We start from the raw sequence: 27,927 nt of genomic DNA, 5'->3' as shown, positions 1-27,927 counted from the left end.
ACTCCCCTCTTATAAACACCTTGCCTGTGACTTTCTGTGAGATCATTCTGTAACCCACCAGCCAACGCAGACAGAACAAAGAGGTCACACAGGTCCGGCGCGTAGATTTTGGGTCAGACGCAGCGAAAGCAGCTGACTCACCTTGCAGGATGACCGTCAGCTGACCGGCTCTCAGCAGACATGCAACCTCAGCAGCCTTCTTCAGACAGCACCTATTTGGGGACGAGCAATCAGAGCTCTGTGGTAATCCCTGAAATGATGCGCACAACCAGCGATAACCCTTTAAAGCCCAGCATATCCTTAGCTAGATGATAAATCCAATTGGCCATTGGTCTGTCTCCTGCTTAGAGACACATTGACCTATTGTGCTCATGGGAGTTTTACTTATACAAAAATGTTCTGAGGGCAAAACTAAAAATGGTTCACAGAAATAACCAATAATATTATAGAGGAGGTGGGTCCAAGCAACTAGAGGAGGCAGGACAAAGACTTCTAATTGGTTGGTCCCGCCTCCTCTAGTTGCTTGGACCCACCACCTCTATAATATGATTGGTTATTTCTTAACCAATTATTTTGCATTCTGCCCTCAGAACATTTTTGTGTACGTAAAACTCCCAAAAGGACAGATTGTGCCAAACAGGGCCAACCCAACCCTCTTCACTGTCCTAAGCAAAATTGGATTAACCTAGTTATCATTTGTCATCTTTCATCCCATCCTAGGGGGAAGGGGGGAAGGGGGGAGCTGGTGCCCAGTGTGCCCCCCAGCAAAGGAACGGAACCAGGCTTGACACGGTACAGTCTGGCTCCATTTCCTTAACAAGTGACCTCAGTAGGATTTGGATGCTTGTGAGTTACTGTGCGGCCGGCAGCTGAGCCGGAGGATGGAGGGAGAAATGGACTATTGGAGAAAGCGACAGCAGAATGCATTAATTATGCAGTTCTCTAAATTTGCATGCTTGGGTCTATAGCAGTAGTTCTCAGTCCTGTTGTATTAAGGACCATATGAGCCTTATTAAGGCAGGGGTGGAATGAAAACATTTTAGCGGGGTGTGGGGGGGGGGGGGGTGCCACGAACAGGATTGAGAACCACGGGTTCATAGCCACCCATAAAAGTTGTGATTGTGCTATAGGCTGGACTGTAATTATAAGACATCAGATATTCAAAGATTTTCCCTATTTCATGCATACAGTATCTAATGAGAACTGATTATTTACTGTATAGATAAGTGGGATGTCGTGGTAAAAGTTAGAACGGAATAGTGATAATGCCCTTGGGGAAACAGTCCTTTGGCCTTTGACCTTTGACCTTTCCCATCATGCTCTCCGTGAGATAGAACCAGACACATGCACAGGTGAGAGACCCTCGGGCAGATTAGGTGTCTGGGCTAAGCGGCGGATGTCTTAAGATCTCAGCAGCGCCCCAGCCTTAGACTGACCAAAAAGAGAGGGAGAGCGGGAAAGGAATCATTTGGGGGCTGCGTTCAGGGTCCTACCTGATGTGGTCCAGCCAGCGCGTGCTCTCCAGGGTGGACAGCCATCTGTCATCCGGCACGCAGGCAGATGCTGAAATGTCTGATGGAAACGGAATAAATATAATATAATATAATATAATATAATATCTGCTTAATACCCAGGGCTCAAAATGTCAGACTGCAAAGGCAGCTGAAGCCAGAGAGAAAATCAGCACAGCTCTCATCATGCAAAGGGCTTCTCCTGATCTTCCTTTGATGTGTGATTTATCTAGATATCTAAACACTGGGGACCTAAACAGAGAGAAGGGGTAGGAGTAGATTAATAGAAAGAGCAGATAAATCATGTACTTCTTACAACTCGTTTATGGACACGAAATATATATTTTGTAGTTTAATTAGTTTTGTTGTATGTGTTTCAGTCTTCTAGATTATGTTTTTGTCTTCAGATAAAATTTTCTTCTTTTTGAACGTGTTCAAAATAAACTAAATTAAAACTAAAATGTGTGATTTGCCAGCTGCACAAAGCACATTCGATACACTCCTATTGATTACAGACATCCCAGCTTAGGCCTATCGATTTCAGGGAGGCGAATGAGGGACAGCCGGAGGGGGGGGGGAGGAGATGGTTAGCTGGCTCGCCTTCGGCGGTGTTACGATTAAACCACAATCGGCCACAGTCAGTAAATTTTATGGGTAAATACTGGAATAGCACTGCTTGTTAAAATACCGTCAGAATTAGATACTGCCTAAGTCTATTGCTGGCCGGTGGAGGGGGGTGATGGTGGGGTGGGCTGGAGTGGTATAATATGAGAGACTCCCAGAATTCCCAGGTGGGATGCCTGCGATTAAATCATTGGTTCGACAGGAAGAGGAAGTTGGCATGGTTACACCCACACATGACATCATCATAAAGCTCTACCTGTCTGCTTTAAGGAACAGCAAGACATGACAGACCTAATAATGTATAGTATGAGAGGTATGAGGAAAAACATAATGTTCTTGTGTAATGTAATTGTTGGATATTAGCTTCATAAAGCATATCCACATACAGTCTTAGGCAGTCATAGAAAATGATACTTAAATGATCTTCATGTTGGTGTAAAACTCTGCTGTTACATCTATCAACATGTGTCAGCTTCACCACTTCAAACCCCCCTAAAATCACCCCGTTATCTGCAGCAGCCACGTTTTTGTTTTTTTTTCACCACTTGCACTCCTTGTAATGCTATTCGATACCTCACTGACTTTTTAAACTATTTAAATTAATTACTAGAATGAACGTATAATAAAATTTAATGAATACATGGAATGATTTAGGTGCCCTGAGGAGGGGTTTGGGAACTGAGGAAGTTCATCTGGCCATCCAACACAATATCAGTAACTTTTCGGAGAAAAGAAGATATTATAGAAGAAATTCGAAGAAGATATTACAGTTAGTTTTTATTTTGTTACTCTTCCTATCTATATATTCTGATTTTAAATTGTGTTTTTTGTTCTGGCAAATATATGTTTACTACCCAGGTAAATTTCCTTTAACTGCCTTAGGCTTTTGCACAGTAAAATACACACACACACACGCACACACACACACAACACAGAGGGCTATCAGAGAACTGCAAATACAAAAAAACTATAGAGACACCTACCCATTTAAAAATAATGTGTAAGCCTCTTTAATGACATCATGAGCTACCAATGTCAAAGTCTGAATTCATTTCACATGCCGTAAAACTCCCCTTTCATTGCAGAGGCAGATTTATTGAGAAGTTTCCTGCTCCTTTCTTGGATGGCTTTTGATCTTTTATTTACAGCCTCTCTGTTAAGATCAAAGCCACCTACTGCAGTCAGATACTGGGAATTTGATAGGTTTAGCCAGCTTTCAAAGTCTGCACCCAATGTGGATGTTTGTACTGAAACTGTTTAAAGTTATGGTACCTACACATAGTTACAAAGACCCAGAGTCAGTGACAGCTAATCCCAGACCTTCTGCATCCGTCAAGGAAATTCGTTGTCATTTAACTAAAACAGATGACTTGTGATTACACTGACATGTAGTGCTGCGTGACTCGTGATCGAAAGGTTGTTGGTTCAAATCCTGCGGTCGGCAGTTTGATTTTACTCCGCTCCAATTGTTCCTGGGACAGGCTAAAGCCGCCTTCTAAACAGAATGTCACTTTGGATCAAAGCATCTCCTAATCTCCCAAAATTGCTTGCCTTTTACTGAAGAACATACAGAAATGATACATCAGAGAGTAGGATGACCAGATCATCCAAGTCATGGAGGACACTAATCAACTTCAGGTTTTACAAACTACTTTAATACTGAAAGGCTCTTGTGCTTGGATAAATAGTTTAGTTCGTCTTGTACTTTTACTGGTTTGTTTCCTCGATCGAAAGACTCATCCAGCTGTTTCACATTAACATTAGTGACACATGCATGATTATAGGAGACTGACCAATCAGCACGCAACAAGGACTCGTTGCTGATGTGAAATCAACGTCCTTTTAATTGAAATGGTAGTTTACAAATGCTGTCCTAGTTAAACGTGTCCTCCTTGACATGGATTATCTGGCCACCCTACCACCCTATCTAACGGGATGTATCTTCTAGAGGTACACGGAGAGGAGCCCAGGCAGGTCCTCGTGGACAGCTCACCCCCGAGGCACAGAGCTCGCAGGCGGGTGTGGGCCAGCTGTATGTCCACCAGAGTCGCCATCTCCTCCCCCAGTTCCACCACCACACACTGCTGATGGCTGCCAAACACGATGGCCTCCAGATTCCTCCGGTCCAGAGAAACCAAAGCCACGGTTAGCGCAGCAAACACACCAACAATGCCCCATTCACCCAGACGCTTCCGGGCGAGGAACTTTCCTCAGGAAGCCCATTGGCCAGTCTGACTCATCGTCTTATATTTACCCCCGACCCACTGACCAAATACGGCAACCAGCTACTAATAATATTCTTTTGTTTGATTTCTCGACCATAAAGTCATTTAAAAATAAAAATACCAAAATAAATAAAGGCACAAAAATAAGAAATCATTGATAGGGTGCCCAGGGACATTAAACAAACTACACTGACTAAATATGCTAGCCTGGATGGACTCGTGTGAGAACTCAGTGTTTTATAGTAAGGGCCCCGTCCAATACCTGATGTCGTCCTTCTCATGGTAAATGTTGTTCTGGAAACTGGCCGTCCGCAGGAGGTCACTGCCACAAGGGTGGTGCCAGCACCACCGCTATTGGACGAGAACCACAGGCATCAGCGTGACATCAGCCGAGTGACAAAGCGGACCGGAGGAGACGTGGATGGGGGTAGATGCTCACGGGGATGCGTCCTTCATTGAAATGGGCAAATGTCTTCTTCAGTTCGGTGTCCAGAACCTTCTGGGGCACCACGTTAAACCGGGGAAGGCTGAAATGACATTGGAGCGTCAAAGTGAATGTTCCTTTTGCAACAAAACAACAAACACCTGGATTACATCAAGGATCCCGTCTGCTACATTATTCTAAAGACTAACTTCACAAGCATAATGTCTGATTTGGGGCTTACAGTGTCAGGTTTTCTTAAAATATTAATTAATCTATTTCTAAAATGTAAATAATACATAAAGAGAAGGTGTCAGAGGTCTTCAACTGTCCCCTGGTGGGCATTTTTTTTTTCTCTTATGGGGGCCTCTGAGCTCTTATGGGGAGTCCTCTTATAGGGAGTCCTCTTATGGGGAGTCCTCTTAAAGGGAGTCCTCTTATGGGGAGTCCTCTTATGGGGAGTCCTCATATGGGGAGTCCTCTTATGGGGAGTCCTCTTATGGGGAGTCCTCTTATAGGGAGTCTCCCCAGGTCTCCCTCAATTCCAGCACAGCTGATGATGCATCAGAGAGACTCCCTGGACCAGTGTTTCCCAATCCAGTCCTTGGGCACCCACAGTCAGTCCATGTTCTCGCTTTCGCTTCCTGGGAGGGTGTCTGCAGGTTCCCCGAGGACCAGACTGGGAAAACCTGCCCTAGACTCTGATCTTCCAAGGCTGATACCTGGTGGCCATCTCAAAGCGGTCGTTGATGGTGCTGACCCTCCAGCCAGTGGCTCCAGTCCTCTCCAGCTCACCGTCCCAGTCGGCAGCGCAGTCAAACAGCTTCATCTGGCCATCCGGCCTCCGGTTGCTGAGGAACTGTCTCATCTCTGTGTGTCAAGCATAGGCAGAATGTCCCAAGGCCTCGAGTCACACAAGCAAGGTCACTTAATCCATCCACGTCAAGCTGATGCAGATAACAAGCATGATTTCAACTATTCTCCTGTTGTTATTTCCCTGAAGTGAAGCACAGGGTTAAACAAAGGCCAGAGCAACACATCACCATGGTAATTATACTGATTTAACAACCCCCACTTATGGCAAGTTTTAACAGGGTAGTTTTTTTTCTAATAAGCAAATGAGAGCAGTGTTCCCACATGAAAAGATAAAGCATTCTTTAATTGTTTCAAATGAGCAATTAGTGGGCGGATCAAATCTCTTAAAACACAACTTAAGGCCCAGGAATCACTTGTTGTGTGTAATTACGGGAGGCCTGCCCTCACCCACACTCCCCAGCGCGGCGTTTTGGAAGGAGAGGATGGATCCAGGCTTCAGGGGCTGGTAGGTTTTGGCGATGGCGTAGGTGATCTGCGGTGAAATGACCGAGCGGCCTCAGTATAGTACAAGACGTCTACAGCAGATAGTGGGAAGCTGGGCTCTGGGCTCCTGCTTCAGCCAAGACCCAAATGGTTACGGATTTGTGGGTTTAATCTACGACAGGAGAGAGCAGACCATCGCTCACCTCCACGGCCTGAGTTTCGGGGGTCAGCCGGTCAAACAGGAAGCAGAGGACGCGGAGGTCGCGGCAGTACAGGACCAGCTCCTCGGGGGTGAACTTCAGGGAGGAGTTGGCCGTCACAAGCTTCGTGCGAGATGGTCCCACTGCAGCGAGCGAAATTGAGGCAGCCGTCATGGATAAATGAACTGAGCGGGTCAGTCGAGCGACTCTAAGAGCTTAATGGGTATGGGCTTACCAGCCACCACCTTCTCGATAGAGGCGAGGGCCACGTCGTGATCCCCGAGGAGCACTGGGTCTGCATTGTCCTGAAGATGGAGACTGGACTTTAGAGGCATCCAAGGAAAAGCGTTATACTGTGACCTCTACCTGCTCATCCAAGTAGAGATTCCTCACATACATACTCTGGATCAAGACCTGTTAATCTCCCAACTGCTTATCCACTACATGGTCAGGATGAGTTTGGATGAGCAGGACATGAAGCAGGAGAGATCCTGGGTGGGACGCCAGTCCAACACAGGCAGGGACATACACTCAGACAATATGGACATTTTAGAGCCACTGATTCACCTAATCGCATGTATCCAGACACAAATGGCTAGGATTAGAACCCACAACCTTGTGGGTATAAGGCTACAGTGATTTCCACTACTCCACTCTGCCACCCACTTGATTACACCTGAGTGCTTTTAGCATAGGCCATTGCTGCCTCACCTTCCGAGCACAGCATGGACTGGATAGTGTCTGTATTGGTCAAATATAACAGGCCTGCTAGCAAGGATCAGTCTTATCTTGACTGACTGCTCAGGGCTTGAAAGTAGTTCTGCTAGTATCTGTTGCCGAGCAACACTGTCGCCATGCAACCAGTGTCACAAATTCCACTGAGTAACCAAGGGTCCATTCCTTTCCTGCCTCTTCCCTATCATGTAAAAGCATTCACGGTTCACTAACAGGTACAGCAAGAAACATTTATACCCTGTTTTACACTGAAAGCAGGGTCCCCTTGTTATGATGTGAGAAGATCAGAGGTTTATAGCCCATGTGTTGATTGAGCTTCTGTTTCTGATGTGTAGGATGGTTTTTAAGGAGAAAACAGCATAATAAGCTATGCAAACAAATCCTTATATGACTGGACTCCATATTACCACCCTGTGTTACAAAATAGCAAAACAGCCACTGAAGCAGCACTTGTAGACTAGGAGACATCTTATAATATACCCATACTTTTCAGTGTCATACAGGTCAAGTCAATGACAGCTGAGAGTTAAAAAAATTATCAGTGCCGAGTGTCTTGTCACTCCTGCCCCCCTGCCTTCAGACGTTACTGAAGTAACCCTATGCAGGTTGTCATGACAACACTCCGCAGCAGATGCCAGTCCAAAACCTTACGTCTGGTTTCTCGCTGTCCTGGGGCACGAAGGCGACTCTGAAGTGGGTGCAGAAGAGGGTTCCAGCCAGCCAGCCACCTCCTTCCACACCAGACAGCTTCTTCCTCACCAACACTGCCCTCTGGAGGACACACTCGCCTGGGGGGGGAGGGGGGGGGCGGAGGGCAGGGACAAAATAATCTGTCAGGGTTTTATAGTTTGCGTTATATTTCAAGTATTTTAATGACAGAGGTCCACAGAAAAAAAATTGCAAAGGTATATTTTGGATAAAGAATCAAATGAGGTCTTGCCATCCTGTATATTCAAAATTTCCAATTTTCCTTAACATTTCTGCCCAAAAATAACAATCAAATGTCTAATTTTGTCATAGTATGCGCAATGAATGTAACAGTCAAAGCTGGAAGTTCAATATTAAACTTGTTTTAAATATTTACTTTCACGGTACCCAGAACTTTTTGTTTCTTCACTGTAACTGCGTCGACACAATATTTTTTTGAGATGAACCAAGAATGTTTCGGAGAACAACATTTTGAAAAACAATGGCACATGCAACAGTTACAATGTGACGTCAACATGATTCACTTCAAATGCATTTTCTTTGCCACCCTTCACCCTAAAAACAAATGAAGGAATAAAACATTTTACAGCCAGCAATAATGTAATAAATCTGTTTACATACAGAAAACACCATAAATTTCTTTAGCAGATGCCCTGCCTGCTGCATGTTTGTAATGGTCTCCAGCTACAAAACAAAGGCTTTGCCAGTGAGGGCTGGTTTCCATGGCGACGTCGTCCAGTGCGGCACAGATTTCAAGAAATGCCTTTTTACGCCTGCAAAGGCCATTGTAAGACTGTCCAGAAAAAGGCACGCCCACAGAAAAATATGCTTTCCACATGAAGCATTTACTGAAGTGCTATGAATTCCTTCAAAATCGAATGATGGGAACGGCACCTGGTGGTCATTTGCGACAGTATGATTCCTTATCGTGTCTGGTTTCCATTTTTGAGCTACTATTTTTTTGATGGCTACTGCATTAAACTACTGGAGTTTTTTTTTGGTAAAATGTGGGCCTTTCAGTTTTAATATATAGTTAATATGTTATCTAGGAACATTCAGGAAATAAGCTTAGCAAAGGATAATATGCACACACTTCAGATTCAGGAATCAAAGTCTACACAACAGACATGCTGTCCTTGTAGAAAACTACCAGCCACTGTAGCTGTAAAATATTTAAAGGGGTAATGCCTTGCTCATTCTCTGATAAGCAGGCTAATAGAGAAGACTGATGTATTTCACAGACAAACCCACAGCCTCTGGCTATGTGAAGAGTGACCCCTACTGTATGGGCATGGGTATGTCATCAGAAATTATTCCCTCCTAGGCTGACCGGTAACACTTTACTTTATGGGGCACAAATACTTACTAATAACTCAGTTACTACTGAAGCACAAATTATGAACAAATCGTGAACAAATATAGTTGCTACTTGAGATAAAAGATGCATCGCAATTCATTAATGATGAACAAACAGTATTTCTCTTGTGTTATTCATTACTTGTTCAGTAGTTCCTTAGAGATTCCTTCAGTAGTTCTTTCAGTAGTTCACAAACATTTACATAATTAACAGATATAGTAATAAATATAGCAAGTGCGTGATGATACATATGTCATGATTCATTAATGATGAATTATCATGAGATCAGTATGTAACTACGACTATTTATTGGATAATTAATACATGAGTAATAGTATAATATGCTGATCCAGATCCAGTGGCATCACATAAGTCATTTAAGAAATGACAATACTGGCACTAACCAGAATATCAGGCCCGGCTGAATTCCCAGCGACACACCTGTCACTGTTTCATACAGCAAAGCAGTTTCACCAGACAGACAATCTCCACTTACTAGAAGAAAGGACCTTCTTCCCAGAAAGGAGTACAGGAATGCGGCCGTGCAACCAAGGGCATCACAACACGCCACCCGCGGAGTTACCGTGCCAACCCTCCCAATTATACTCAACAAGGCTTAAAGTGACAGCAATCAAAAGCATGGTTGTGGCCTCTGATTCATCGCACGCTTCCTAATTCCCCAGGGCAAACACCCTTTTAATTTCATTAACCTTGACAATTTAGGGCTGATTTGCTTTGCCTGCTTCGCCCCCCGCCCCCCCCACCGATGTTATATATCGAGGTTTGGTCGAGAATTCATCTGCCACGTTTTCTGAAAGAATGTACAAATATGACAAATGTCTTGGATTATTACTGCTGGGCAAACCCTCTCTGTCAGCGCAGAGCTGCGCAGACCCATGCAGTCCTGCCTGCGTCATGTTTGTAAGCGATGCGGCGTGGTCACAGCACTCTGAGGCTGATATTAAAAAAGCATATATCTTAAGCTCCCTATGTCAATTATTAAATGAGTAAAAATGTGAGCTCTGACCCGGCCGGGCTGAAGCTCCTTTCGAGTGCCTTGAAAAGATAGCATTTCAAATCCCTTTCCCATTTTTAATAGGCTTGAGCGTAATGCGGCTTTGAAAAACACGGGTGTGGTCGTGGCTGAGAGGGGCGTTGTGTGGAGCGATTACAGAGTCGGGGGGCAGCGGGGCACACGGCAGATGAGAAAGATGAACTGGCAAACATTAAAGGGAAAAATGAAAAAAATAGAGAGATAAATTACTGGAGGTGAAGAGAACAGAAGTATTAGAGGAGGAGGAGTAAAAATGAGAGGCAGGCAGGGAGGGGGGCCAGCCACTCGGCGCACGCATGGGAAGGCCCCGCGCAGGCAAGTCAACTCTCCAAACGCATTAAACGTTAAAGATTAGCCCAGCCGCAGCGATCCCCGCAGCCTGCCAACATTCCTCACTCAAGCTCCTGGAACAGGAGAGCGCTGACAGCGAGATTACGACTCGGGCTGGGCGGGGGGCTGGTTGGGGGCCCGCCAAACTCCCAAGCAGAACACTGAGGAATTGTTCTCCGGCAGCCAGACTGGGCTGTGGGGAGGGGGGGCGCTCCAACCACAATGCACCCTACCATGCACACAGCCGAAAGCGTGGCCCCATGGGATCGGCAGGGGGGGGGACTTTTTATCCGGTCATTATGCACGGGATTGTCACTCTCCCCGCTCATTTCCTCACAAGTTGTCCAGTGCCGGCAGGAAGTCAACAAGCACAGCTATAATTATGCAGGGCTTTTTGTGACGGTGCTCAGTAAGCCGCAATAAATTAAATGCGATGGGGTGACACAGGTAGGGAGCAGAGTGCGACGTCACAGCATACAGCGGCCGCATGCAGCTGCGTGGGAGCATACTGACTGCGAAGGCGGCGGTACTGACCTGGCAGACATCGCAGGCCGAACTTGTCCCTGCACTTCCCGTGTAGCATGCTGTAGTTCAGCATCTTCTCCTGTGGAGAGAGGGACACAAATGTCAGCAGCGTGCTGAGCCACGGCGGGGACACACACACACACGCACACACACACAGACGCACACACACACACACACACACGTCGGGTAAACATATCTTTTTGAGGAACGCTCATTCATTTCTATGGGAAAATTGCTAATGCTAACTATGCCAACCTTAACCCCTATCCAGCCCTAACCATAACCATAAGTAACCAAACAAAATACAAGAGTTTTTGCATCAGAGACATTCCTTATCATGTCTAGTTTTTGAGCTACTATCCTTATTTTGAAAACTGCATCAAATTACTGGATTTTTCTGTTAAATCGTAGGACTTCCAGGGTTCATATGCAGTTAATGTGTTATCTAGAAACAAACATGGCAAGGAGAAGCTGACTCGGCAAAGACTGAAACGCACACGTCTCAGATTCAGGAAAGAGCTCTGGGGCTGTGAAAGAAACACATCAAGCACATGTCCAGGGTGGCTCTGAGACCAAATCGGGCCTAGTAGAATTAAATCCAAAATGCTCAAAAAATATTAGTTTCTGATTCTGTCTCAGTTTATTGGTTTCCAAATGCTTATAGCTGCATATACCCATAAACTAGCCTGAGGGAGCCAAGGTCAGAGGTCATCAGCTCCACTCATTTCAACAAGGACTAGGGATCACACTGAATTACTCTGAACCACCTGCAAGAGCAGGCGCTGTGTCATCAAAAGCGCCGTGCATCTCCGAGCCTGTGCAGCCCACCCCCAGGAGGTGCTAGCGTGCAGTCAGCACTTATCGGCCCCAGCAAAGCTCTCCCCCAGAGAATGTCACGTATACATTGGCATTATAAAATTCCTAATTAGCTGACTTACTTAGAGGATTCTGGGATTGTATCACTTAGCTAATCCTGACCACTTTTGTGTTAAAGATGACCGACATCCAGAAAACGAAAATAAATTTCTGAGGAAAACGATATAAATTCCCACCCAATCATTTTTTCCCAGTTGGCTCTAAGTGCCCATTACCCCGGAGATCCCAGCCTGACTGGCTCAAAACGATTTTCTTGTTTTTGTTTTGGTTTGACTTTCTACTGTTTGGCAGTTGAGAGCAGTTATGAAAACCCACCCGTTTCGTTTACTGGCACTATCATCCAGGGCCGCAGGAGCTATTTCCAGACCATGAACTCACACATGTGGAGCCACTTAGGAACACCCCCCCCCCCTCCCACCCCCACACGATTCCTCCACAGAGGGAGGACACAGGCCGTTTCGAGATGCTGTTTGTTTATTTGACAGATGCTTCTGTACGCTGTGACTCACCCGGTGCCCGTTACTATACCCAGACACATGACCTATTTACGTGGGCGTAACATTCACGGAAGAGATCCGGGTTAAATCCTTGCCGAAGTCTACTGACTCTCTGGGGACTTCATCTACAATCTAGAGAGCTAGTTAACCCCTTCAGTACCCAATAGGATCAGCACGCCACAAACCGAAATATTCATCAAAGGGCGTGAGACAATGAGTTTTACTCATTCTTTATCCATTGCGTTAGCGACACATTTTTAATCTTGTTGACAAACTGGCACTTGGAATTTTCACAACTAAGTGAAAAGTCACACAGCACCGGGGGTTCCATTCAAAAAGTAATTTATAGATAGATAGATGATAGATAGATAGATAGATAGATAGATAGATAGATAGATAGATAGATAGATAGATAGATAGATAGATAGATAGATAGATAGATAGATAGATAGATAGATAGATAGATAGATAGATAGTGAGTAGAGTCAGCAGATCGTAACTAGATAGTTATTTAGCAGAATATGCTGCTTCAGGATGTGTTTATTAATACCTAGTGTAGTGACTGTCTGTGGCCAATGGAGGAGGCCACACAAACCTCAGGGACCCCATACACATGCATGGTTTGAGTGGTGGTGAACACTGACAATGCATAAAAGACTTAAAACAGCAAGGAAACGTGTTCTTTTCAGTCTGAATGCAAGGATGTTAGCGGCTTTGACTTAATTAGTAAAAACAGTAAGTAACACAGGCTACTCGTTAAGTGTAAATGGGAAATCTAGCTGCTCCCTGAACGCAATCTGTCCCCCAGCTGGTCTAAAGAGTACAGTGCAAAGTCCCTTCTGAAGAAAAGCACCCAAAGAGTCTCAAGTGGAAAGGAATGACATTCCTTTGTTGTTTCTCAGACTGGATTCTTCAGCTCTGTGCACCATATTTGGCCGACGGCTTCCCCAGACGGCTTAAGAGATGCGTGCGGATTTCAGGGCCTTAGCTTGCAGAGCTGGCACAAATAGTCGCAGACTGTCCTCTGGTGTCTTTAAAAGACCCGAAATGGGCCCAGAGTGAGGAACTCACGGAGAAGAGTGCAAAATCTGTTTTTGCCATTTCGCGGCCGTAAATCACCCCATTATTTCCTCTCTGCCGTGCTCCGGCACGTTAGTGGTGTTCAGATGAAATCTCAGCGAATTAACAAAGTCACCCCATGGAAAGCTCACTGTGCAGATAAGGAATCCAGGGGTTTAAAAAAAAAAGTGAGCTATATGGTCATTCTGGTGCTTCAAAATTCAGTAGCGTCAGCATTTAGATGCAGAAGCAGGTCTAAAAATCTATACCCAACTTCCACCTGGCCTGCTTCTCTTTAGTTATATAATCGGCTCTCTTGCAGGCACATTGCTACGCCATAATCACTTCCAGACAAAAACACACATGTACATACACACACACACACACACACACACAATGAAGGTCTAAGAATCAAGAGTCTAGAAGAATGTATTCTATACAGTCAATTGATAAGAAACACATACCTCAGTTCATCTGAATGTGCAGGGCACATCCGCCAAGACATAATAACGGCCACTGACAGAGCACACAAATGAAAAGGTGAATAACTTGCTGCAAATGTTATCAGTAAAAGATACTAAATATGAAAGTTTTTGGCTAACTGAACCGGCAATGTTATGTCAAGTATTACTACTGTCTCTGTATGACTGCTCAATGGTGTGACCACGCTATCAAATCCACACCCATTTGGAAGTTAACACAATTAAATAGTTACAGCTTCAAATCTGATTTGACAACCTAATAGTTTTACTGTTATATAATGTTATAAACTATTGATTTGTGTTGGAGGTGATGATAGCTGATAGATGTAATGGTAATTTAGCAGGCAAGTGGTAACTACATAAACATAATTATTTTCAGGTTGAACTTACTTTTTTCATTTAAAGTAACATTTGATTTTTGCAAATAATGAAAAACTGACCCTTTTCAACCACCCCTCATACTAAGTTTGAGGTTCACTTAGCCTGGTTATACATCTATAGTTATCTGCTAAGCCTAGCTAATTGTGGCCAAACTGGGAAGCAATATCAGAGACATCACAAAAGACTGCCCTTGGTTACTGGATAAATCAATAACGTTCCCAAGTCAAAATGAAGTGTGACCTGAACCACTAAAACAGGATAATACTCATTCCACAGTCTGACTTTAACTGGAAGCCAAGCAAAGTGCTAGGATTACTACAGGATTAAGGCAGGGTTGCTGTACTGCACCATTTATTGCTCTGCCCTGGGCAGCAGATGAAAGAAATACATTAGGAAAAAAACAAGCCCTTCTCAAATATTTTACAGCCAGCGCCACTGTAAAACTTTACAGCGTGTTTGGTTACTCCTTGAAGCTGGTTAATATTTTAAGTAATTCTTTCCATGTTTCAAGGGAGCAGATTTTGGTGTGTTTATTTATCCTCCACTTCTGGTGATTCTGGCAATGAAAAGAATGACAAATTCCTGGACGGACTTAAAGCAGATGCCTTGTTTTCTACACTACCCTGGCGTTTTCTGCGAGTCTCACGGCAGATTGCATATACAGTATTCATAAGTGAAGCGGTTAGGTAATGAAAAATTGTCTTTACTTTTGTGATCTTTCAGGTCTCTTGTATCACGTGCCGTGTCATCGGGATTTCCCAAGTAATGATAGAAAAATATCCCCCTTTCCTGGCGATTTGTGCAGTTCCATTCTCTTGGTAAAACGCGTTATTTAAACTGCAGGATTTTTCCCCTATTCCGCTCGGACTGTTCCACATTAACGCTAACTAGAAAACAACGGAAAGTGGGATTTTTAATCGGAAGCACAATCATCCCATTGAGATATACCACTGAGTTAATGAGACGAGACGTTTACGGGGACCGTCCAGGGGTTTCTGATCAAAGAGTGGAAAAGCAACGGAATGGGTACGGAGGACGAGCCAGGGATGGGGTAAGGGGAGCCGGGCTGAGGCTGAGTGCTATAACACGGTGTAAGTCTGGGAGACGAAACGGATTAAAAAGCGAGAGCCTTGTTTGAGAGACATCGAGCCAAATTAGGCCAGAAGCACTTTTCTGGACGAGATGGGCTCAGAAACGTTTCTTTTTTCCATTGCACGTGGTTGCCATCGACCAGACTGCGCAGCGATCTCTGCAACGAAACCGCACTGCCCTCCCCATGCCAAAAAATATAGCGGATCTCACGACAGAGGAATGAAACGTAACCGAAAGGCAGCAGAGCATCACCATTGCATGCAAAACAGGCCGACTTGCCACTGCGGAAAACGCGTTAATTATTAGAAAGAGTAAATAAAAACACGCCTGACGCAGATTTAATTCGTGGTTATTTCCTGTCGGTCTTTGTTTTCCGTCGACTTCGCCCATTTGAAGTCCTCATAGTTAAATTAAAATGTAAACCAAAAAATGAGCTCTGCGTGCTTTCAAATGCTCTCCCCGAGCCCCAAATGTACGGCCTATAATACTCACATTATCCTCAGAAAAAAATCCCTATCCGATATCAAACCCCGTTCATGTTCTGCTACTATATTAACTTTCATATTTCTTACCATTCAGACTTAACTGCTTTTTCACTCTTTAACGCAAATGACCATGAGAGCCAAGATAAACAGAATAGTTAAAACGTATGCTTATAAAATACAGCATATTGAAAGCAATTAAATATAAATATATGGATATAAAGGAGCTGTGGCGCTCTTTCTCTTGCTTTATTTACAAAGCAAATGCCGCGGGTTTCCCAGACGCACCTCCATCTTCATCTCTTTCAGCAAACGAGAGCCGAGGGCGACGAAAACGGGAACATCTGAATGTTTAATGTGAAAATGAGACTCTAGTACATAAGGAACATCAGCACCCATCGTAGTGCAAGCACCGATGGGGAAATCCCGGCTCCTTTCATAACTAGCAGGAAAAATCCACGGTTGTTTTCCTGTGCTGTTACATACGTTATCACCGCATCGTAAATTACCCAAACCGGTTACAATTATCTAACAGTTTAGGATATGAAAACACTGTTTACGCGCTTCTTCATTTAAAACTGGCCTCTTAAACGCAATGAAAGGGGTTTTCCTATTTGAATACGTCAGATGTTTCTAGAATAAGGTGTAGCTCTAAACTGAAGTTCTTATAATTTAACAATAGTATATTATAATAGTCAAGTGTTTCTTAAATTCCAAGTATTCATACATTAATCTATGTTTTAAGAAATGCATCTTGAGATGACACTGGGAGCAGATGTAAAAACATTCATGGGAGCAACAAAAAAAAAGTAGTATGGCACTTAACGAAAAGCGAATAAAATAGAAGGGTGTGTATCCTTTAATGCACGTTAATGACAGATAAACACAAAGTGCTGACAGAGAGAAAACGCTGCTACTACCGCCGGTGGAAGAGCCACGTTATTCCCGATTAAATCTAAACCATGAGTAAAGCAGACGTCTGCGCAGGGGACAGGGCTGCGGTCAGGAGTTTATAAACCCATCTCACTCCAGCGTTTCACTTTCCTAGCTGCTGACATGAGTAACCTACTATGACATACCAGTCTGGGATGCCAAAAAGAAACAGGATCGACGGTGAAGGCTTCGGGACAATCCGTTCATATACCTGTTCACAATCCGTTGCATATACCTGCCCAATGATGCACAGATGGAAACGTGCTGGGATGACTCTCTCTGCGGCGGCCCGTGAAAGTGGCTTTAATCAGGCTAAGGCGGTAGTCTTGTTGCGAACGGCCGACGGATGAAATGTTAACTGTCAGGTAAACAGACCACTGAACTTTCAGGTCAAAATGAACTGGCGGTCAACTGAAGAGAGAGTCCAGAGGGCAAAAGGCAGGCTGTTCACTGCCCTTAGGCAAATCCCGTCATGCTTTCCAACTGAAATATGTCAGAAGTACCTAGAGATCTTTCTGTGTTACCAGGATCGCATGATGTACTGGTCTGCAGTGACAAGATTCTAATATCACGGATTTAAAATGTAATCTTTCTTAATTCACACTAAACTTAGTGTAACAAAGTATTACCTTAATATTAACTTGAAAGGAAGAGGGTCACACATACACACGCTGCGATGTCCTTATAAGCATTATAATTATGTCAGAACTATGATTTAGCTGTTTTAGCTAAGTTTGGAGAATGAAATATACGAAATATAGCATTACATCACAACACTGAATCAAAGCAGTGATTTATACAGAATAAAGCAGGAAATCTTTTATTTTAGTAGTTGCACTTGATTGTTTCTTTTAAGATCTCTATGTGCCAAAGCAGTTACAGCTGTAAAAGTACAGCGAAGGAAAAACATTATCAGAGATGGCAGCTGCTCTAACTCAGATGTAACTTATGAGTTTCTGGACCTTGTGGGACAGGGTGTGACCGTGACGTTTGTATTGCCATTCAGCAACTGTTTATCTTTCTGGTCCATCAGCGACCCAAGGGAAGGAACAAAGCATTACCCTCACATTTAAATAACCACCACCATATCCCTTTTGAAATACCCATAATGCATCAGATGTACGCACTCCGTTCTGTCGTTAAACAGCAGGGAAATTGTGTAGAAGCTGTAGAATTTCACCATGCTCAAAAGAGAAGTGTGATTTGACACTGGGAAGCTCAATCCCAGACTTTTTAATGAGAGGGGGGGGTTGACTTCCTCCCAAAACAAGTTCACACTTTTCTAAAAGGAACATTGGAGAACTGCATCAACATAATTTTATCCAGAGCCTCTCTACAATCCTGCCTGCATTCTCGACACCGCAGTGTGCATCTATCACGTACACGGCCATTACAGAAATGTTTCTTTGCAGCTTTGTAATCTGAATAAACATGAAAGTGTGGCTTTGGATCTGAAACCCCTATACTTAGTGCTCACATTACTAAGACATGCACTGCAATGGGAAGCTATGAACATTTGCTTGTTTTTCTCTGGCATGGTAATAACTACTACATATATTATTTGTGACTTTGCCCAGTTGAATCCTGAACAGGGGCTATTAGAGCATAATGTAACATATCTACGAAAGTCTAAAAACAAAACAATCCCCATTATTCAGATATTTCAAAAGAGTTTTTTTTTTTAATTGTTACGTGAGGAATGCTATTTTTCATGTTGTCATTTTGTTAGTGACTTAACATTTATTCCCAGTACACACATATATTCCACTGGAACAATTCAGCTAAGTAACGTATTCAAAGGTACATTATCAGAGAGCACAGGAGAGTCAACTGTCAGGTTTAGGAAGGTAAGCGTGGTTTCAGTTTCGTCTTGCCCTCAGCACGCACCCCCCTAAGCTTTATTTTTGTTGTCTAAGGTGGTGTCCATGGCAACCGGATGTGGCATCCAACACATATACCCCACATAGTAGCACTGTGTGACAGAACAGACACCTGCTATCACCTCTTACTCTTATAAAAACAACATCCATGCAGGCATAACAAACAGTGTGCACCATACTCTGCCCATAGCGTAAAACCCCAGTTGCCAATCAGATTAGCTCCCTATTGTGGGACAGCTAGAACTGTTTATGACTCACCACAGTGAACCATACATTTCCTATCACTCAGAGCATAGTCAGCTATTATAACTCATCAGACTATGCAGCCAAACTGCCAGTAACCAATCAGGCAAAAGAGCAAGAAGTTTGCAGACTGGGTCCCTAGCAAACGTGTACCAAAAATTATCCTCGATGAAGCTGCACTTTCATAAAAGTGGAGGAACTCTGACGTTGCCCACATAAATGCAGAGAGTGGAGCTGACAGCATGTTTAAATGCCGGTTATGCTATGCTACAGCTGTATATTTATGCAGGATGTTTCATTATTTATTCCAAAGTTCCTTTTTTATCCACGCCACATGCATACACATGTAATTATATGGTACAACAAAGATGCTGTTTAATTGGCCCACCATGTGTTTAAAATAAACACATCAATTGGCACCTCAAACTAGTAATTTAACTAGAAGTACCACGTGGGCCTAATAACTGTAAATATATTTTCACTAGGGTGAATTTTGTGAAAATGGGACACCTAGCAAAATGGGACAGTTAAACTTTGAAGTTAATATATGTGTTTAGTAATACTTTAGTATCCCTTCTATATAGTGTTCGAGGGGCATTAATGTATTTAGAATGGTATCAAGTTGCGATTCAAGACATTGAAATGGTTTTTCCACAAAGCAATTTTTCAGAAAGTGTCCCATTTCAACAATACTCGCCCTATTCCACAAGAACCTAAATTTAAAACTGTAAATCGACATAGCACAAATGATTCATTTAATTGAACTTAGTACCACCTGTTCAGTTTTCCAGATGGAATTTTACAATGAACCATATCCAGAGGTGTAGCTAGAAATTCCAGGACCCCTGCCAATTCCCTGCCCCCCCCCTTACATTAGGCCCTATATAATTTTACAATTTTTCATATTCAAGGGTTCCTGCAAAGTGGTGGAAACCCCTGAATCTGCCAAGCTATCCATGCCCCTGCTGTGTCCCTGAGCCAGTCTTTAAGTAACTAAAACGTAGGGCAGACGAAACTAAGCCAAAGTGCAAGATCATCTCTAAAAAATATCAATGAATTTACCCACCTTCATATCGGGGACAATCTGCCTCACTTTGAACGTCGTCTTGGACCCCATTAACATTTTGAAGTCTCCTGTTGTAGATCTTTGAGTCGAAAAATCACCAAACTGATCATTAAAGTCAAGTTAAAAGCCGACGTGTCCGCGGAGACGTCCGTAGGACGCGGTTTCCAGTGGCTTGCTTTACTAGAGAGCAATATAAGCGGTTCATGGCGTTTCACATGGTCGGACACGGACCCTCCGCATCTCGGCTTATGTTATCAATAACCCGGGCAGCTCCTTTCACTTGTGCGCCACACGCAAAAGGCACCGATCCCTGCCCCTCATCGCCCTCGTAGTAAAATCCCGAAACCGGACCTATTAGCCATCAAAAGCCAGTCGCGAAAGGAAAATGGGTGCCACTTTGGTTTTAATGGTAACAGGGAAATAAGCGATGCACATTCACAGCCGTCTCCCAACTTCGCTGGTTACCATCTCGCCATTGCGAAAAATGACACTGGTCCTACCCACTGTGAAGCACGCAGTCCCAGCTACCACTCTTAAAGGGCCAGTGCCACAAAGTAAAAGATGCCGTTGAATTGTTATGCATTAATGCCATATTCATGCATCTTTCAATGTTACTTTAAAAAGACTTGAATAAAATGTCGATAAAAATAAAATTATATAACGTTGCAGAAAGTCGGAATACCACCGTTAGCCTTTCTGGTGTGTATTGGGATTCAAAAGGCTTATTTTCCTTTAACTGAGTTGCATATTTCCAATGAATAATTCCAAACAGAGCGAAAAGCCAATTACTATACTGGAAATATATGACTCATACTTTTCCTCCCATAAATAATGCTTTCTAACTACTTTCATTACACAGAACAACTGGCTTACAATGATAAACCCCTGGACCACATATAATCTAATTGAATTAAACGTTGTAAAGTTTATACCTTCACGGACTTAAGGTCTTCTTGACATGTGCTAAAAAGTGGCACCTAATTCACCCAACACCGTGGAGCCAATAGTAATTTAAATAAATTAAGGGTTCACTTTAAGTTTTGTTATTCGTTATGAAATACTCGCAGTGGGTTCTAGCTATTGAAAAATCAAGGGCTAAGTCAAGTTTACCTGGGGATCCAATTTTTTTCTCGGAGTCAGGCTTAAAATAGATGGGGTTAAAGTCTCGAGTGAGCGGACATAACGACGCCCATGATTACTCCTGAACAATAAACGAAAACATTATTTTATATAGCATTTTATCTGTTATTAAGAGCATATGGAATCCATAATACAAAATATGTCACAAAATCCATTAGTCTTCCAAAATATTCCTGGTTATACATATTATGTCAAGCAAAGCAGTGGCGGTAGTATTCTGTTTAATAACTGCACCAGTGAACAATCACTGTATTTGATATTCGTTCAAAATATCTTAAATGTGGTGAAATTAAAAGCAAACAGAGGGATTGATTATAAAATCGAAAGTTCATGTAAGAAGGGAAAATTACCTTCATATTAAAATACTGACAGATACAAGTAGCCTAAAAAGTGTGCGCGATAAAATTTTGTGATTAAGCCCTCAAATAGGTAAACCGATTGTCATTAGGAACTTGATAAATTGACGGTTCTTTCAATGCAAAAATAATTTTAGCCAAGAATATCTCGTCAGGCTATACAAATGTTTTTTTCGTGTTTTTAAATTTTCGTTTCATTTTTAGAAACATGCGGATGCTCAGAACGTCCATCGAAATGGCTGCCAGGAACGCCACCTGGAGCGTGCCGTAATACCTGGCATATACTGTCCCCTTGTGGAGATCTCTGTATGCGCGCATATTAATAGAGCTATCCATGGTCCTGATGCAAGCAAGCAAAGACATCCGAACCTGGTCCGTGTGTCAGTTACCCAAACATATCCACGAAGCTGGGATATGCCTCTTGGCTGCTGCAAGTTATGGGACGATAACAACAGGAGAGGTGATGGAGGAGCAGCAGGCACTGGGCTTCAGGGGAGAAAAAGATGAGAAGATGCTGGTTTTTCTCTACCTGAACTGAAGATAAAAAAAACTCCCCACAAAAATATTTCCAGAATCTCTGGTTCTACAGCAAAACATCAGTTCTCAAATCTTTGCATACTTTTTGTTGCTGTTCAAGTAGCGTAATGTCACGCTAAAAGGGGACAACAATGATGTTTTCACTTGTCACTTGTTTATGTGTTGAATGTGCAGTTAGTTAGTTAGTTAGTTGGGGTCAGCAGGCTGTAATCCTGGACCAGAGGTGAGCATCATGGCCGCTGCCCACCCCGTCTGTCCTTTCATTGCCCATTGTCCACACTCCTGCAGGGTTGGGAGTTCCACTTCCTTCCATACACGTGGAGTTTGCATGTTCTCTCCATATTGTGCAGAGTTCTCTTGGGTACGCTGGTGCACTACCAGTGAAAAGTTTTGCACTGAGATATTCTACATTTGCATGTTACTCCCTTAGCATCTTTGGCCTGTTAAAAATGCACTCTGCATTCTTTGCTAACAAATAAACTTACAGTATGTTCACTATTTTAGTTCCTTTATTGGCACAAAAATGTGCTAATAAATCTTTGACTCAAAGTAACCTCTAGCAGTTAATTAGTCGAATTCGAGGCATTCATAGTATGAAACAGTTCATTAGTGCATTTAAAGAACAGCCTAGAATTTTACTGTGTCATCACTAACGGAAGCGGCACATGTAATGGTATACGTATTCCTATAGACAATTATCGGTACCGGTGTTTCAGTACCAAACGAATGTGGCAAATTCAGGAACCTTTGTGCGTTTCCCCGGAGAAACATTCAGAAAGTGGCAGAAATAGCTGCACCAGTACGCACGCGCACATAGACCAGTACTTGAAGAATTTCCTCCATCACTAGTACAGTTCAGGTATTTTTTAAATGCTGCACCATTATGTTTTGTATTTTGTATTATGAGACAATATTTGTGTTGCATAGTTCTAATATGAAGCTGGAAGCTGTTAACGTGAATACAGAACAGATCAGATAGTTAATTTACCCCCGCTGAACCAAAAATGTACCAGACCATGACTTCAAAATCGAGGTACGTACCGAACTGTGATTTTTGCATACCGTTACACTACTAGTGATCACCATACGACCACTTAATAGGATGTCAGACATGCAGTGTTACATACTCTTATAAGCTATAACTCAGGTTATAAAAGAAACTTTTTAACTTGTATTCTCATTTATTGTTCACTCAACTTTCCAGTGCAATCTGCAGTTTATGAAATAAATGGAAAAGTGTTCAAGCGTGGTGTGCAAAAACTTCTGACTAGTAGAGTAGGTAGGCAAACTGGTGTTACTAAATTGCTCATAGCGTACGTTCACGCGTGACAGACCTGTTATGGAATGGTATTCCACCCAGGGTACATCATACCTAGTGGCCTTCCTGAAATAGTCAAAATTAGCCTACTTTTAAAGGACATTATGCAGCATAATCAGGTTGATGTTCTGCTTGACTTGCGGCATTAACCTACACTATCGTGCTGATATAAAATCCTGGATTCTGCAGGCACCATTTTCTCCACATGCTATCTGACCATATTCAGGTTATGCTGGCCAGCTGAGTCACTAACGTACACAGTTTGCTAAATTAATGTAAATCCTTGAGGGACAATGTAACAGGGGGTATGAGGGATAAATGTTCTGAACAACTGATTTAGAGGCTCTGCAACAGACAATTCCCGGTTTGACAAGCTGATTTCGATATATATACAATATACAGCAATCACACAGAACCCACAAAGTCTGAGCATTTGTAAACCATTCGGTTATTTTCGTTGAAAGCATCTGCTTAATTTAAATGCCTTAAAATTTTACATATTACATGGGGCTGAAGAGGAGATGACCTCTGATCAGTGGTGTGAAACAGACTTGAAGAGATTAATTTTAAAAGGAAAACATTTATTTTTTTTAATGCAATGTTAGATTTTAAAGAAAACATTCTTCTTGCAAAAGTTCAACTTTAAAACAAGGGCCAGCGGTATTTATCATTAAAGGCTTATGCAAATCTATCTAAATTAACATAAACAAATGGTAACAGAAATATGCTGTCAATTTCTTGAGCATTTTAAAAACTTACAGTGGTATTATGCTACTTGCAAAGGTAACAAAATACGACATTCAGCTGTATAAGAGTCTAAAGAAAGATTCAGATAACGGGATGAAAAAAATACAGAAATCTTCACTTTTACTTAAATCTGAACATTGCATTCCTACACACATAAACAAGCCCTTTTCTGCCAATATCTGACATGGCAATAATGGCCACTTCAACAACAAACCTGCTCACTACGTTCCAAAATTCTCTATTGAGGTCATGCTGATGCAGCTATAACCAACGGATAAGTAGATGGAAGAAATCAGCGCCTCCTTCTGTCAGGGCTACGACTGCGTCTCCGGCCACCCCTGCACAAAGCAGAAACGTTGACTATAGACCAATTCTTAGAAACAAATCGATCAAAGCTCCAATAAATAATTTATACAGTCCTAATACAGTAATTATACAATTTATAGATTTATAGAATAAAAAAGGTATGAAAATACGCAAGTCACTTATTCAGGAAAATAAAGCTTAGGAATAGTAATATTAAGGAACATACTACAATGCAGACTGCCCTTTAACAATACTCAACCCATAAATGTGTCAGAAAACAAACGTAAAATTACCCAAGATTCAAAACTTTCAAGCAAATACTTTTGCAATACCGAATCTGGAAATTAATGACCAACATTTCGGCAGTCTGATTTTGACGAATTTGAAGAAATGATCGATGAAAGGCGCAAAACCAAAAACAACAATGACGATCAGCCTACGCAATGGGCCCAAAGCCCCGCCCTGTGTACCTTCTCCTGTTCTTGGGTGGTCCTCTCACAAAGCACCAGTCCACACTGATTGGCTGGCCCATCAAGTCCTGTCCATTCAGCCCCTCCATAGCTGCTTGGGCCTCTTTGTACGTTTCATATTCAACCAGCGCATATCCCTGCATGAGAACACTGAGTCACTGCAGTAACGGCACGGAATTCAAGCCGGCTCAGCAGAATTCTCCAACGACCTCAATGCATATGACCAGAGCTTATATTAAATCAATGTGTCATCATAGAAAGCCCATTTTTAGACGTGGAATAAAGATAAAACGTTATGCGACCATCAAGTTTACTTTCAAAGTAACCAAGTAAGTAATGTCACACTGCTGAAATCTCATGCCTCACTTTCAGGTAACCGGTTCGACGATCCAAATTCAGATGCAGGTTCTTGATCTCCCCAAACTCAGCAAACTTATCATGGATGTCTTCCTCTGTGGCTTCCTCCTGCACGCCGGTGACAAAGAGGATCCAGCCCTCCACAGCTAAACAGCAACGGGGATGAATCACACATTAAAACAAAAGATAAAAAAGGAATATCCAATTTAGCCAAACCTTGGACTGCAGGAGGAACTGGGGATATTTGAAGGAAACCCAACCGACACGAGGAAATCATGCAGACTCCACCCACAGAGTGGAGGTGCTGCTTTCGGGAAACATCCCTGATCAGTCTGCCATGAAGAACTTACAGCGTTGTGGGCCTGGTTCATCACCCTCCTGTTCCACAGAGTCATAATCTTCTCTCACTCGAGACCTTGCTCCCTCATCTGTAGAACATAAGCCAGTATTAATGTCCCCTCACAGTTAAAAATAACTGACATATATATATTTACAGAAACTTACATCTGCCAGCACATGCAAATGAGGGAAGGAGAGGGAAAAAAAATCATACCTAATCCAAAACCGCGTCCCTTCCTCTTCTTCGCTTTTTCCTTTAACTTGTGAATGCTCTCTAAAAAGAAAACATGGAAAATAGAAAAGAAGAAATGGAAACATTTAAAACAAAATGATAAATAGGAATCGGGAGCCTGTAACAGACATAGCTGAGAGAAAAAAATCCAGGATTCTTAAATGACCTTATAGGAATCAGATTCACGTAATTTATCTGTTCAATAATCAATCCGAAAGCAAGACAGCTGCTTCCGGAAACATAAAACACTTATCCGATTAAATCAGTCTGGAATAAACGAACACCAGGTTACACATAAATAAATATTTGTTTATGGTCATCAGCCTTTCCGGAATCATAGTTTTACACTTGCTAAAACAAACTCCTTGCAAATAATCCAATCTTTAACAAAACCTGGACATGTTACATTCACAAAGATTAATAAAACTTCTGCCCAAGAATCAGATTCTTGCAGTTATAACTATGACAAAACAAGAGCACAAAAGAAGACACACACACTTCTGTTTAATAAGGGAAAAAAAGTAAATATCACTGGTTTTACCATCGCCATCCTCGTCCATTGGAAAATCCTCGCCTCCCGCTTCATGGAGATCAAGCACGTCCGACATTATGCTTGTGTTGTTTCTTTCTGGGTCAGGGACAAGTCTGCGGTCGTTGTACGCAGAAGGAACCGCGTGTTATTAGTAGCTGGATACAGCGTTTACAACTAGTCTACAAAACTGGACTGGATCTATATACTTCAGCTGCTTTTCATATCATCCAGGGATACGTTTACTCATAAACTGAAACAAATGCTAATATTTTAAATCGGTACAGAACTTCACACAAATCCTGCGTCTTCCCAGCGTGCCATATGAACTCGGAATTCACTTAGTAACCCGGAAGTGATAGTGGCCGAAATCAGGAAAACTAGAACGGAAGCGCTGCATGAGGAGTTCAACATGGCGGCCACGACACCCAAAGAATTAATAGCAGTATGTAGCTGTTGACAAGACGGTTGTTTATCTAGTGTTGTTGTAGTTAGTAAATATGTATTACGTTAAATAGATTAAAATAGTTTAGCATAGTCTACCTGTAAAAGCATGAACATACAGTACAAAAGATGCAAAACACAGGAAACGCAAGCTGAAAAGCATATTAAATACCATAATTTCAGCTCTTCTGCTTGAAACTATAGTTTGTTGGTTTAAAACTGGTAATATGTTATAGGACCATTGCTATTTCTGGCTAGCTCCAGTGCTGCCATGATGCTCTCTGGCAAGGGAATGAACTGCCTCTATATGCCATCAGTCCTCCTACAGGAACTCTAGCTCTTGATGATGTCACTGCTGGTCCACCAGATGCCACTGGAGTGCAGTGCAGCAACAGTTCTGCTGCCAAGCTAGCACTGCCTCCTCCATATCAGATGTAATCCATAATGTATATGATAATTTATATGCATACATGTATTTGTGTCTGGAGTCTCGTAAAGCATGTGGCTTTAGCAGCTTGGTGTGAGCTGTCATTTAGCACAACATAAAATTTCAACATTTTTAATATACGTGGTTCCTTGTGCCTTGTCACTCAGATAATATCAAAGAGTAATTGATAATCACAGATTAACAGAATCCATCGTATATCATACGGAGATATGATATATAATTTCAGGGGGAAATTACTCTACAGTTGGACGGTAACCTTCATAAATTCTCTGGACTCGGTACAAAAAAATGAGATAAAATGGTTGACATTCATTCATTTTCACTTTCTAAAATCAGTACTTAAACTGTCACAAATCTAAGTAAAAGAAATTTATTTGAAACATACAGCCATTCTCGCCTTTTTCCTAAAACCTAGTACACTCAGTCTGTTCCATAATGCAACAGGTTAAATGTACATAGTTTCACCATTTTCACTGCCATCTGTAATGATTCTGCAAAGATTAACATAACACTGGAGCAAAAAAAACACAATGATTACAGCAGAACTCCCATGTATACACATGCAAATAAGTTCTTCACTCATCTTCTAACTGTCCATCCTGGTCAGGGTCACCAGTACCAGGCAGCATAAGGCTGGGTGCACCTTGGTCAGAATGCCATTCAATCCCAGGGCAGATACATGCCACACACAACTGCTAATTTAGAGACAGCAATCAGCCTATGT

At 42.5% G+C, this 27,927-nt stretch overlaps 2 protein-coding genes across 2 annotated transcripts in view; both read right to left on the bottom strand.

The window, feature by feature from the left end:
- Nucleotides 1-20,468, bottom strand: part of mtmr11 (myotubularin related protein 11) — a 28,406-nt gene extending 7,938 nt beyond the window's left edge. Inside the window, exons 1-12 of the mRNA XM_023801422.2 lie at nucleotides 19,981-20,468; nucleotides 10,999-11,068; nucleotides 7,667-7,803; nucleotides 6,516-6,585; nucleotides 6,284-6,423; nucleotides 6,045-6,129; nucleotides 5,504-5,651; nucleotides 4,800-4,887; nucleotides 4,623-4,711; nucleotides 4,129-4,253; nucleotides 1,494-1,572; nucleotides 142-212 (exon numbers count right to left, since the gene is read on the bottom strand). Coding sequence (XP_023657190.2) covers nucleotides 142-212; nucleotides 1,494-1,572; nucleotides 4,129-4,253; nucleotides 4,623-4,711; nucleotides 4,800-4,887; nucleotides 5,504-5,651; nucleotides 6,045-6,129; nucleotides 6,284-6,423; nucleotides 6,516-6,585; nucleotides 7,667-7,803; nucleotides 10,999-11,068; nucleotides 19,981-20,037 — 1,159 coding nt within the window. The 5' untranslated portion in view covers nucleotides 20,038-20,468. The remainder of the gene's footprint in view (nucleotides 1-141; nucleotides 213-1,493; nucleotides 1,573-4,128; nucleotides 4,254-4,622; nucleotides 4,712-4,799; nucleotides 4,888-5,503; nucleotides 5,652-6,044; nucleotides 6,130-6,283; nucleotides 6,424-6,515; nucleotides 6,586-7,666; nucleotides 7,804-10,998; nucleotides 11,069-19,980) is intronic.
- A 3,423-nt stretch (nucleotides 20,469-23,891) lies between these two features.
- rbm8a (RNA binding motif protein 8A) lies at nucleotides 23,892-26,661 on the bottom strand. The gene is made up of 6 exons (XM_023801190.2): nucleotides 26,324-26,661; nucleotides 25,765-25,824; nucleotides 25,562-25,639; nucleotides 25,221-25,357; nucleotides 24,855-24,991; nucleotides 23,892-24,416 (listed from the first exon to the last, which is right to left on the bottom strand). The coding sequence occupies exons 1-6, from the start codon at nucleotides 26,388-26,390 to the stop codon at nucleotides 24,371-24,373; spliced, it is 525 nt and encodes a 174-aa protein (XP_023656958.1). The 5' UTR covers nucleotides 26,391-26,661; the 3' UTR covers nucleotides 23,892-24,370.
- Nucleotides 26,662-27,927: the final 1,266 nt, after the last annotated feature.

The sequence above is a fragment of the Paramormyrops kingsleyae genome, chromosome 9 (assembly GCF_048594095.1).
Source record: "Paramormyrops kingsleyae isolate MSU_618 chromosome 9, PKINGS_0.4, whole genome shotgun sequence".
Classification (NCBI taxonomy): domain Eukaryota; kingdom Metazoa; phylum Chordata; class Actinopteri; order Osteoglossiformes; family Mormyridae; genus Paramormyrops; species Paramormyrops kingsleyae.
The sequence above is the reverse complement of the archived record's forward strand: the minus strand, read 5'-3'. Positions and strand labels throughout refer to the sequence as shown.

What these genes read in the sequence shown, in the direction of transcription:
- rbm8a (XM_023801190.2), bottom strand. Translation starts at nt 26,390, where the DNA reads ATGTCGGACGTGCTTGATCTCCATGAAGCGGGAGGCGAGGATTTTCCA. An exon ending in GGGACGCGGTTTTGGATTAG is followed by an intron (nt 25,640 to 25,764) that starts GTATGATTTTTT and finishes TATGTTCTACAG; the next exon opens with ATGAGGGAGCAAGGTCTCGA. An exon ending in CCACCCAAGAACAGGAGAAG is followed by an intron (nt 24,417 to 24,854) that starts GTACACAGGGCG and finishes TGCTTTGTGCAG; the next exon opens with GGGTGGCCGGAGACGCAGTC.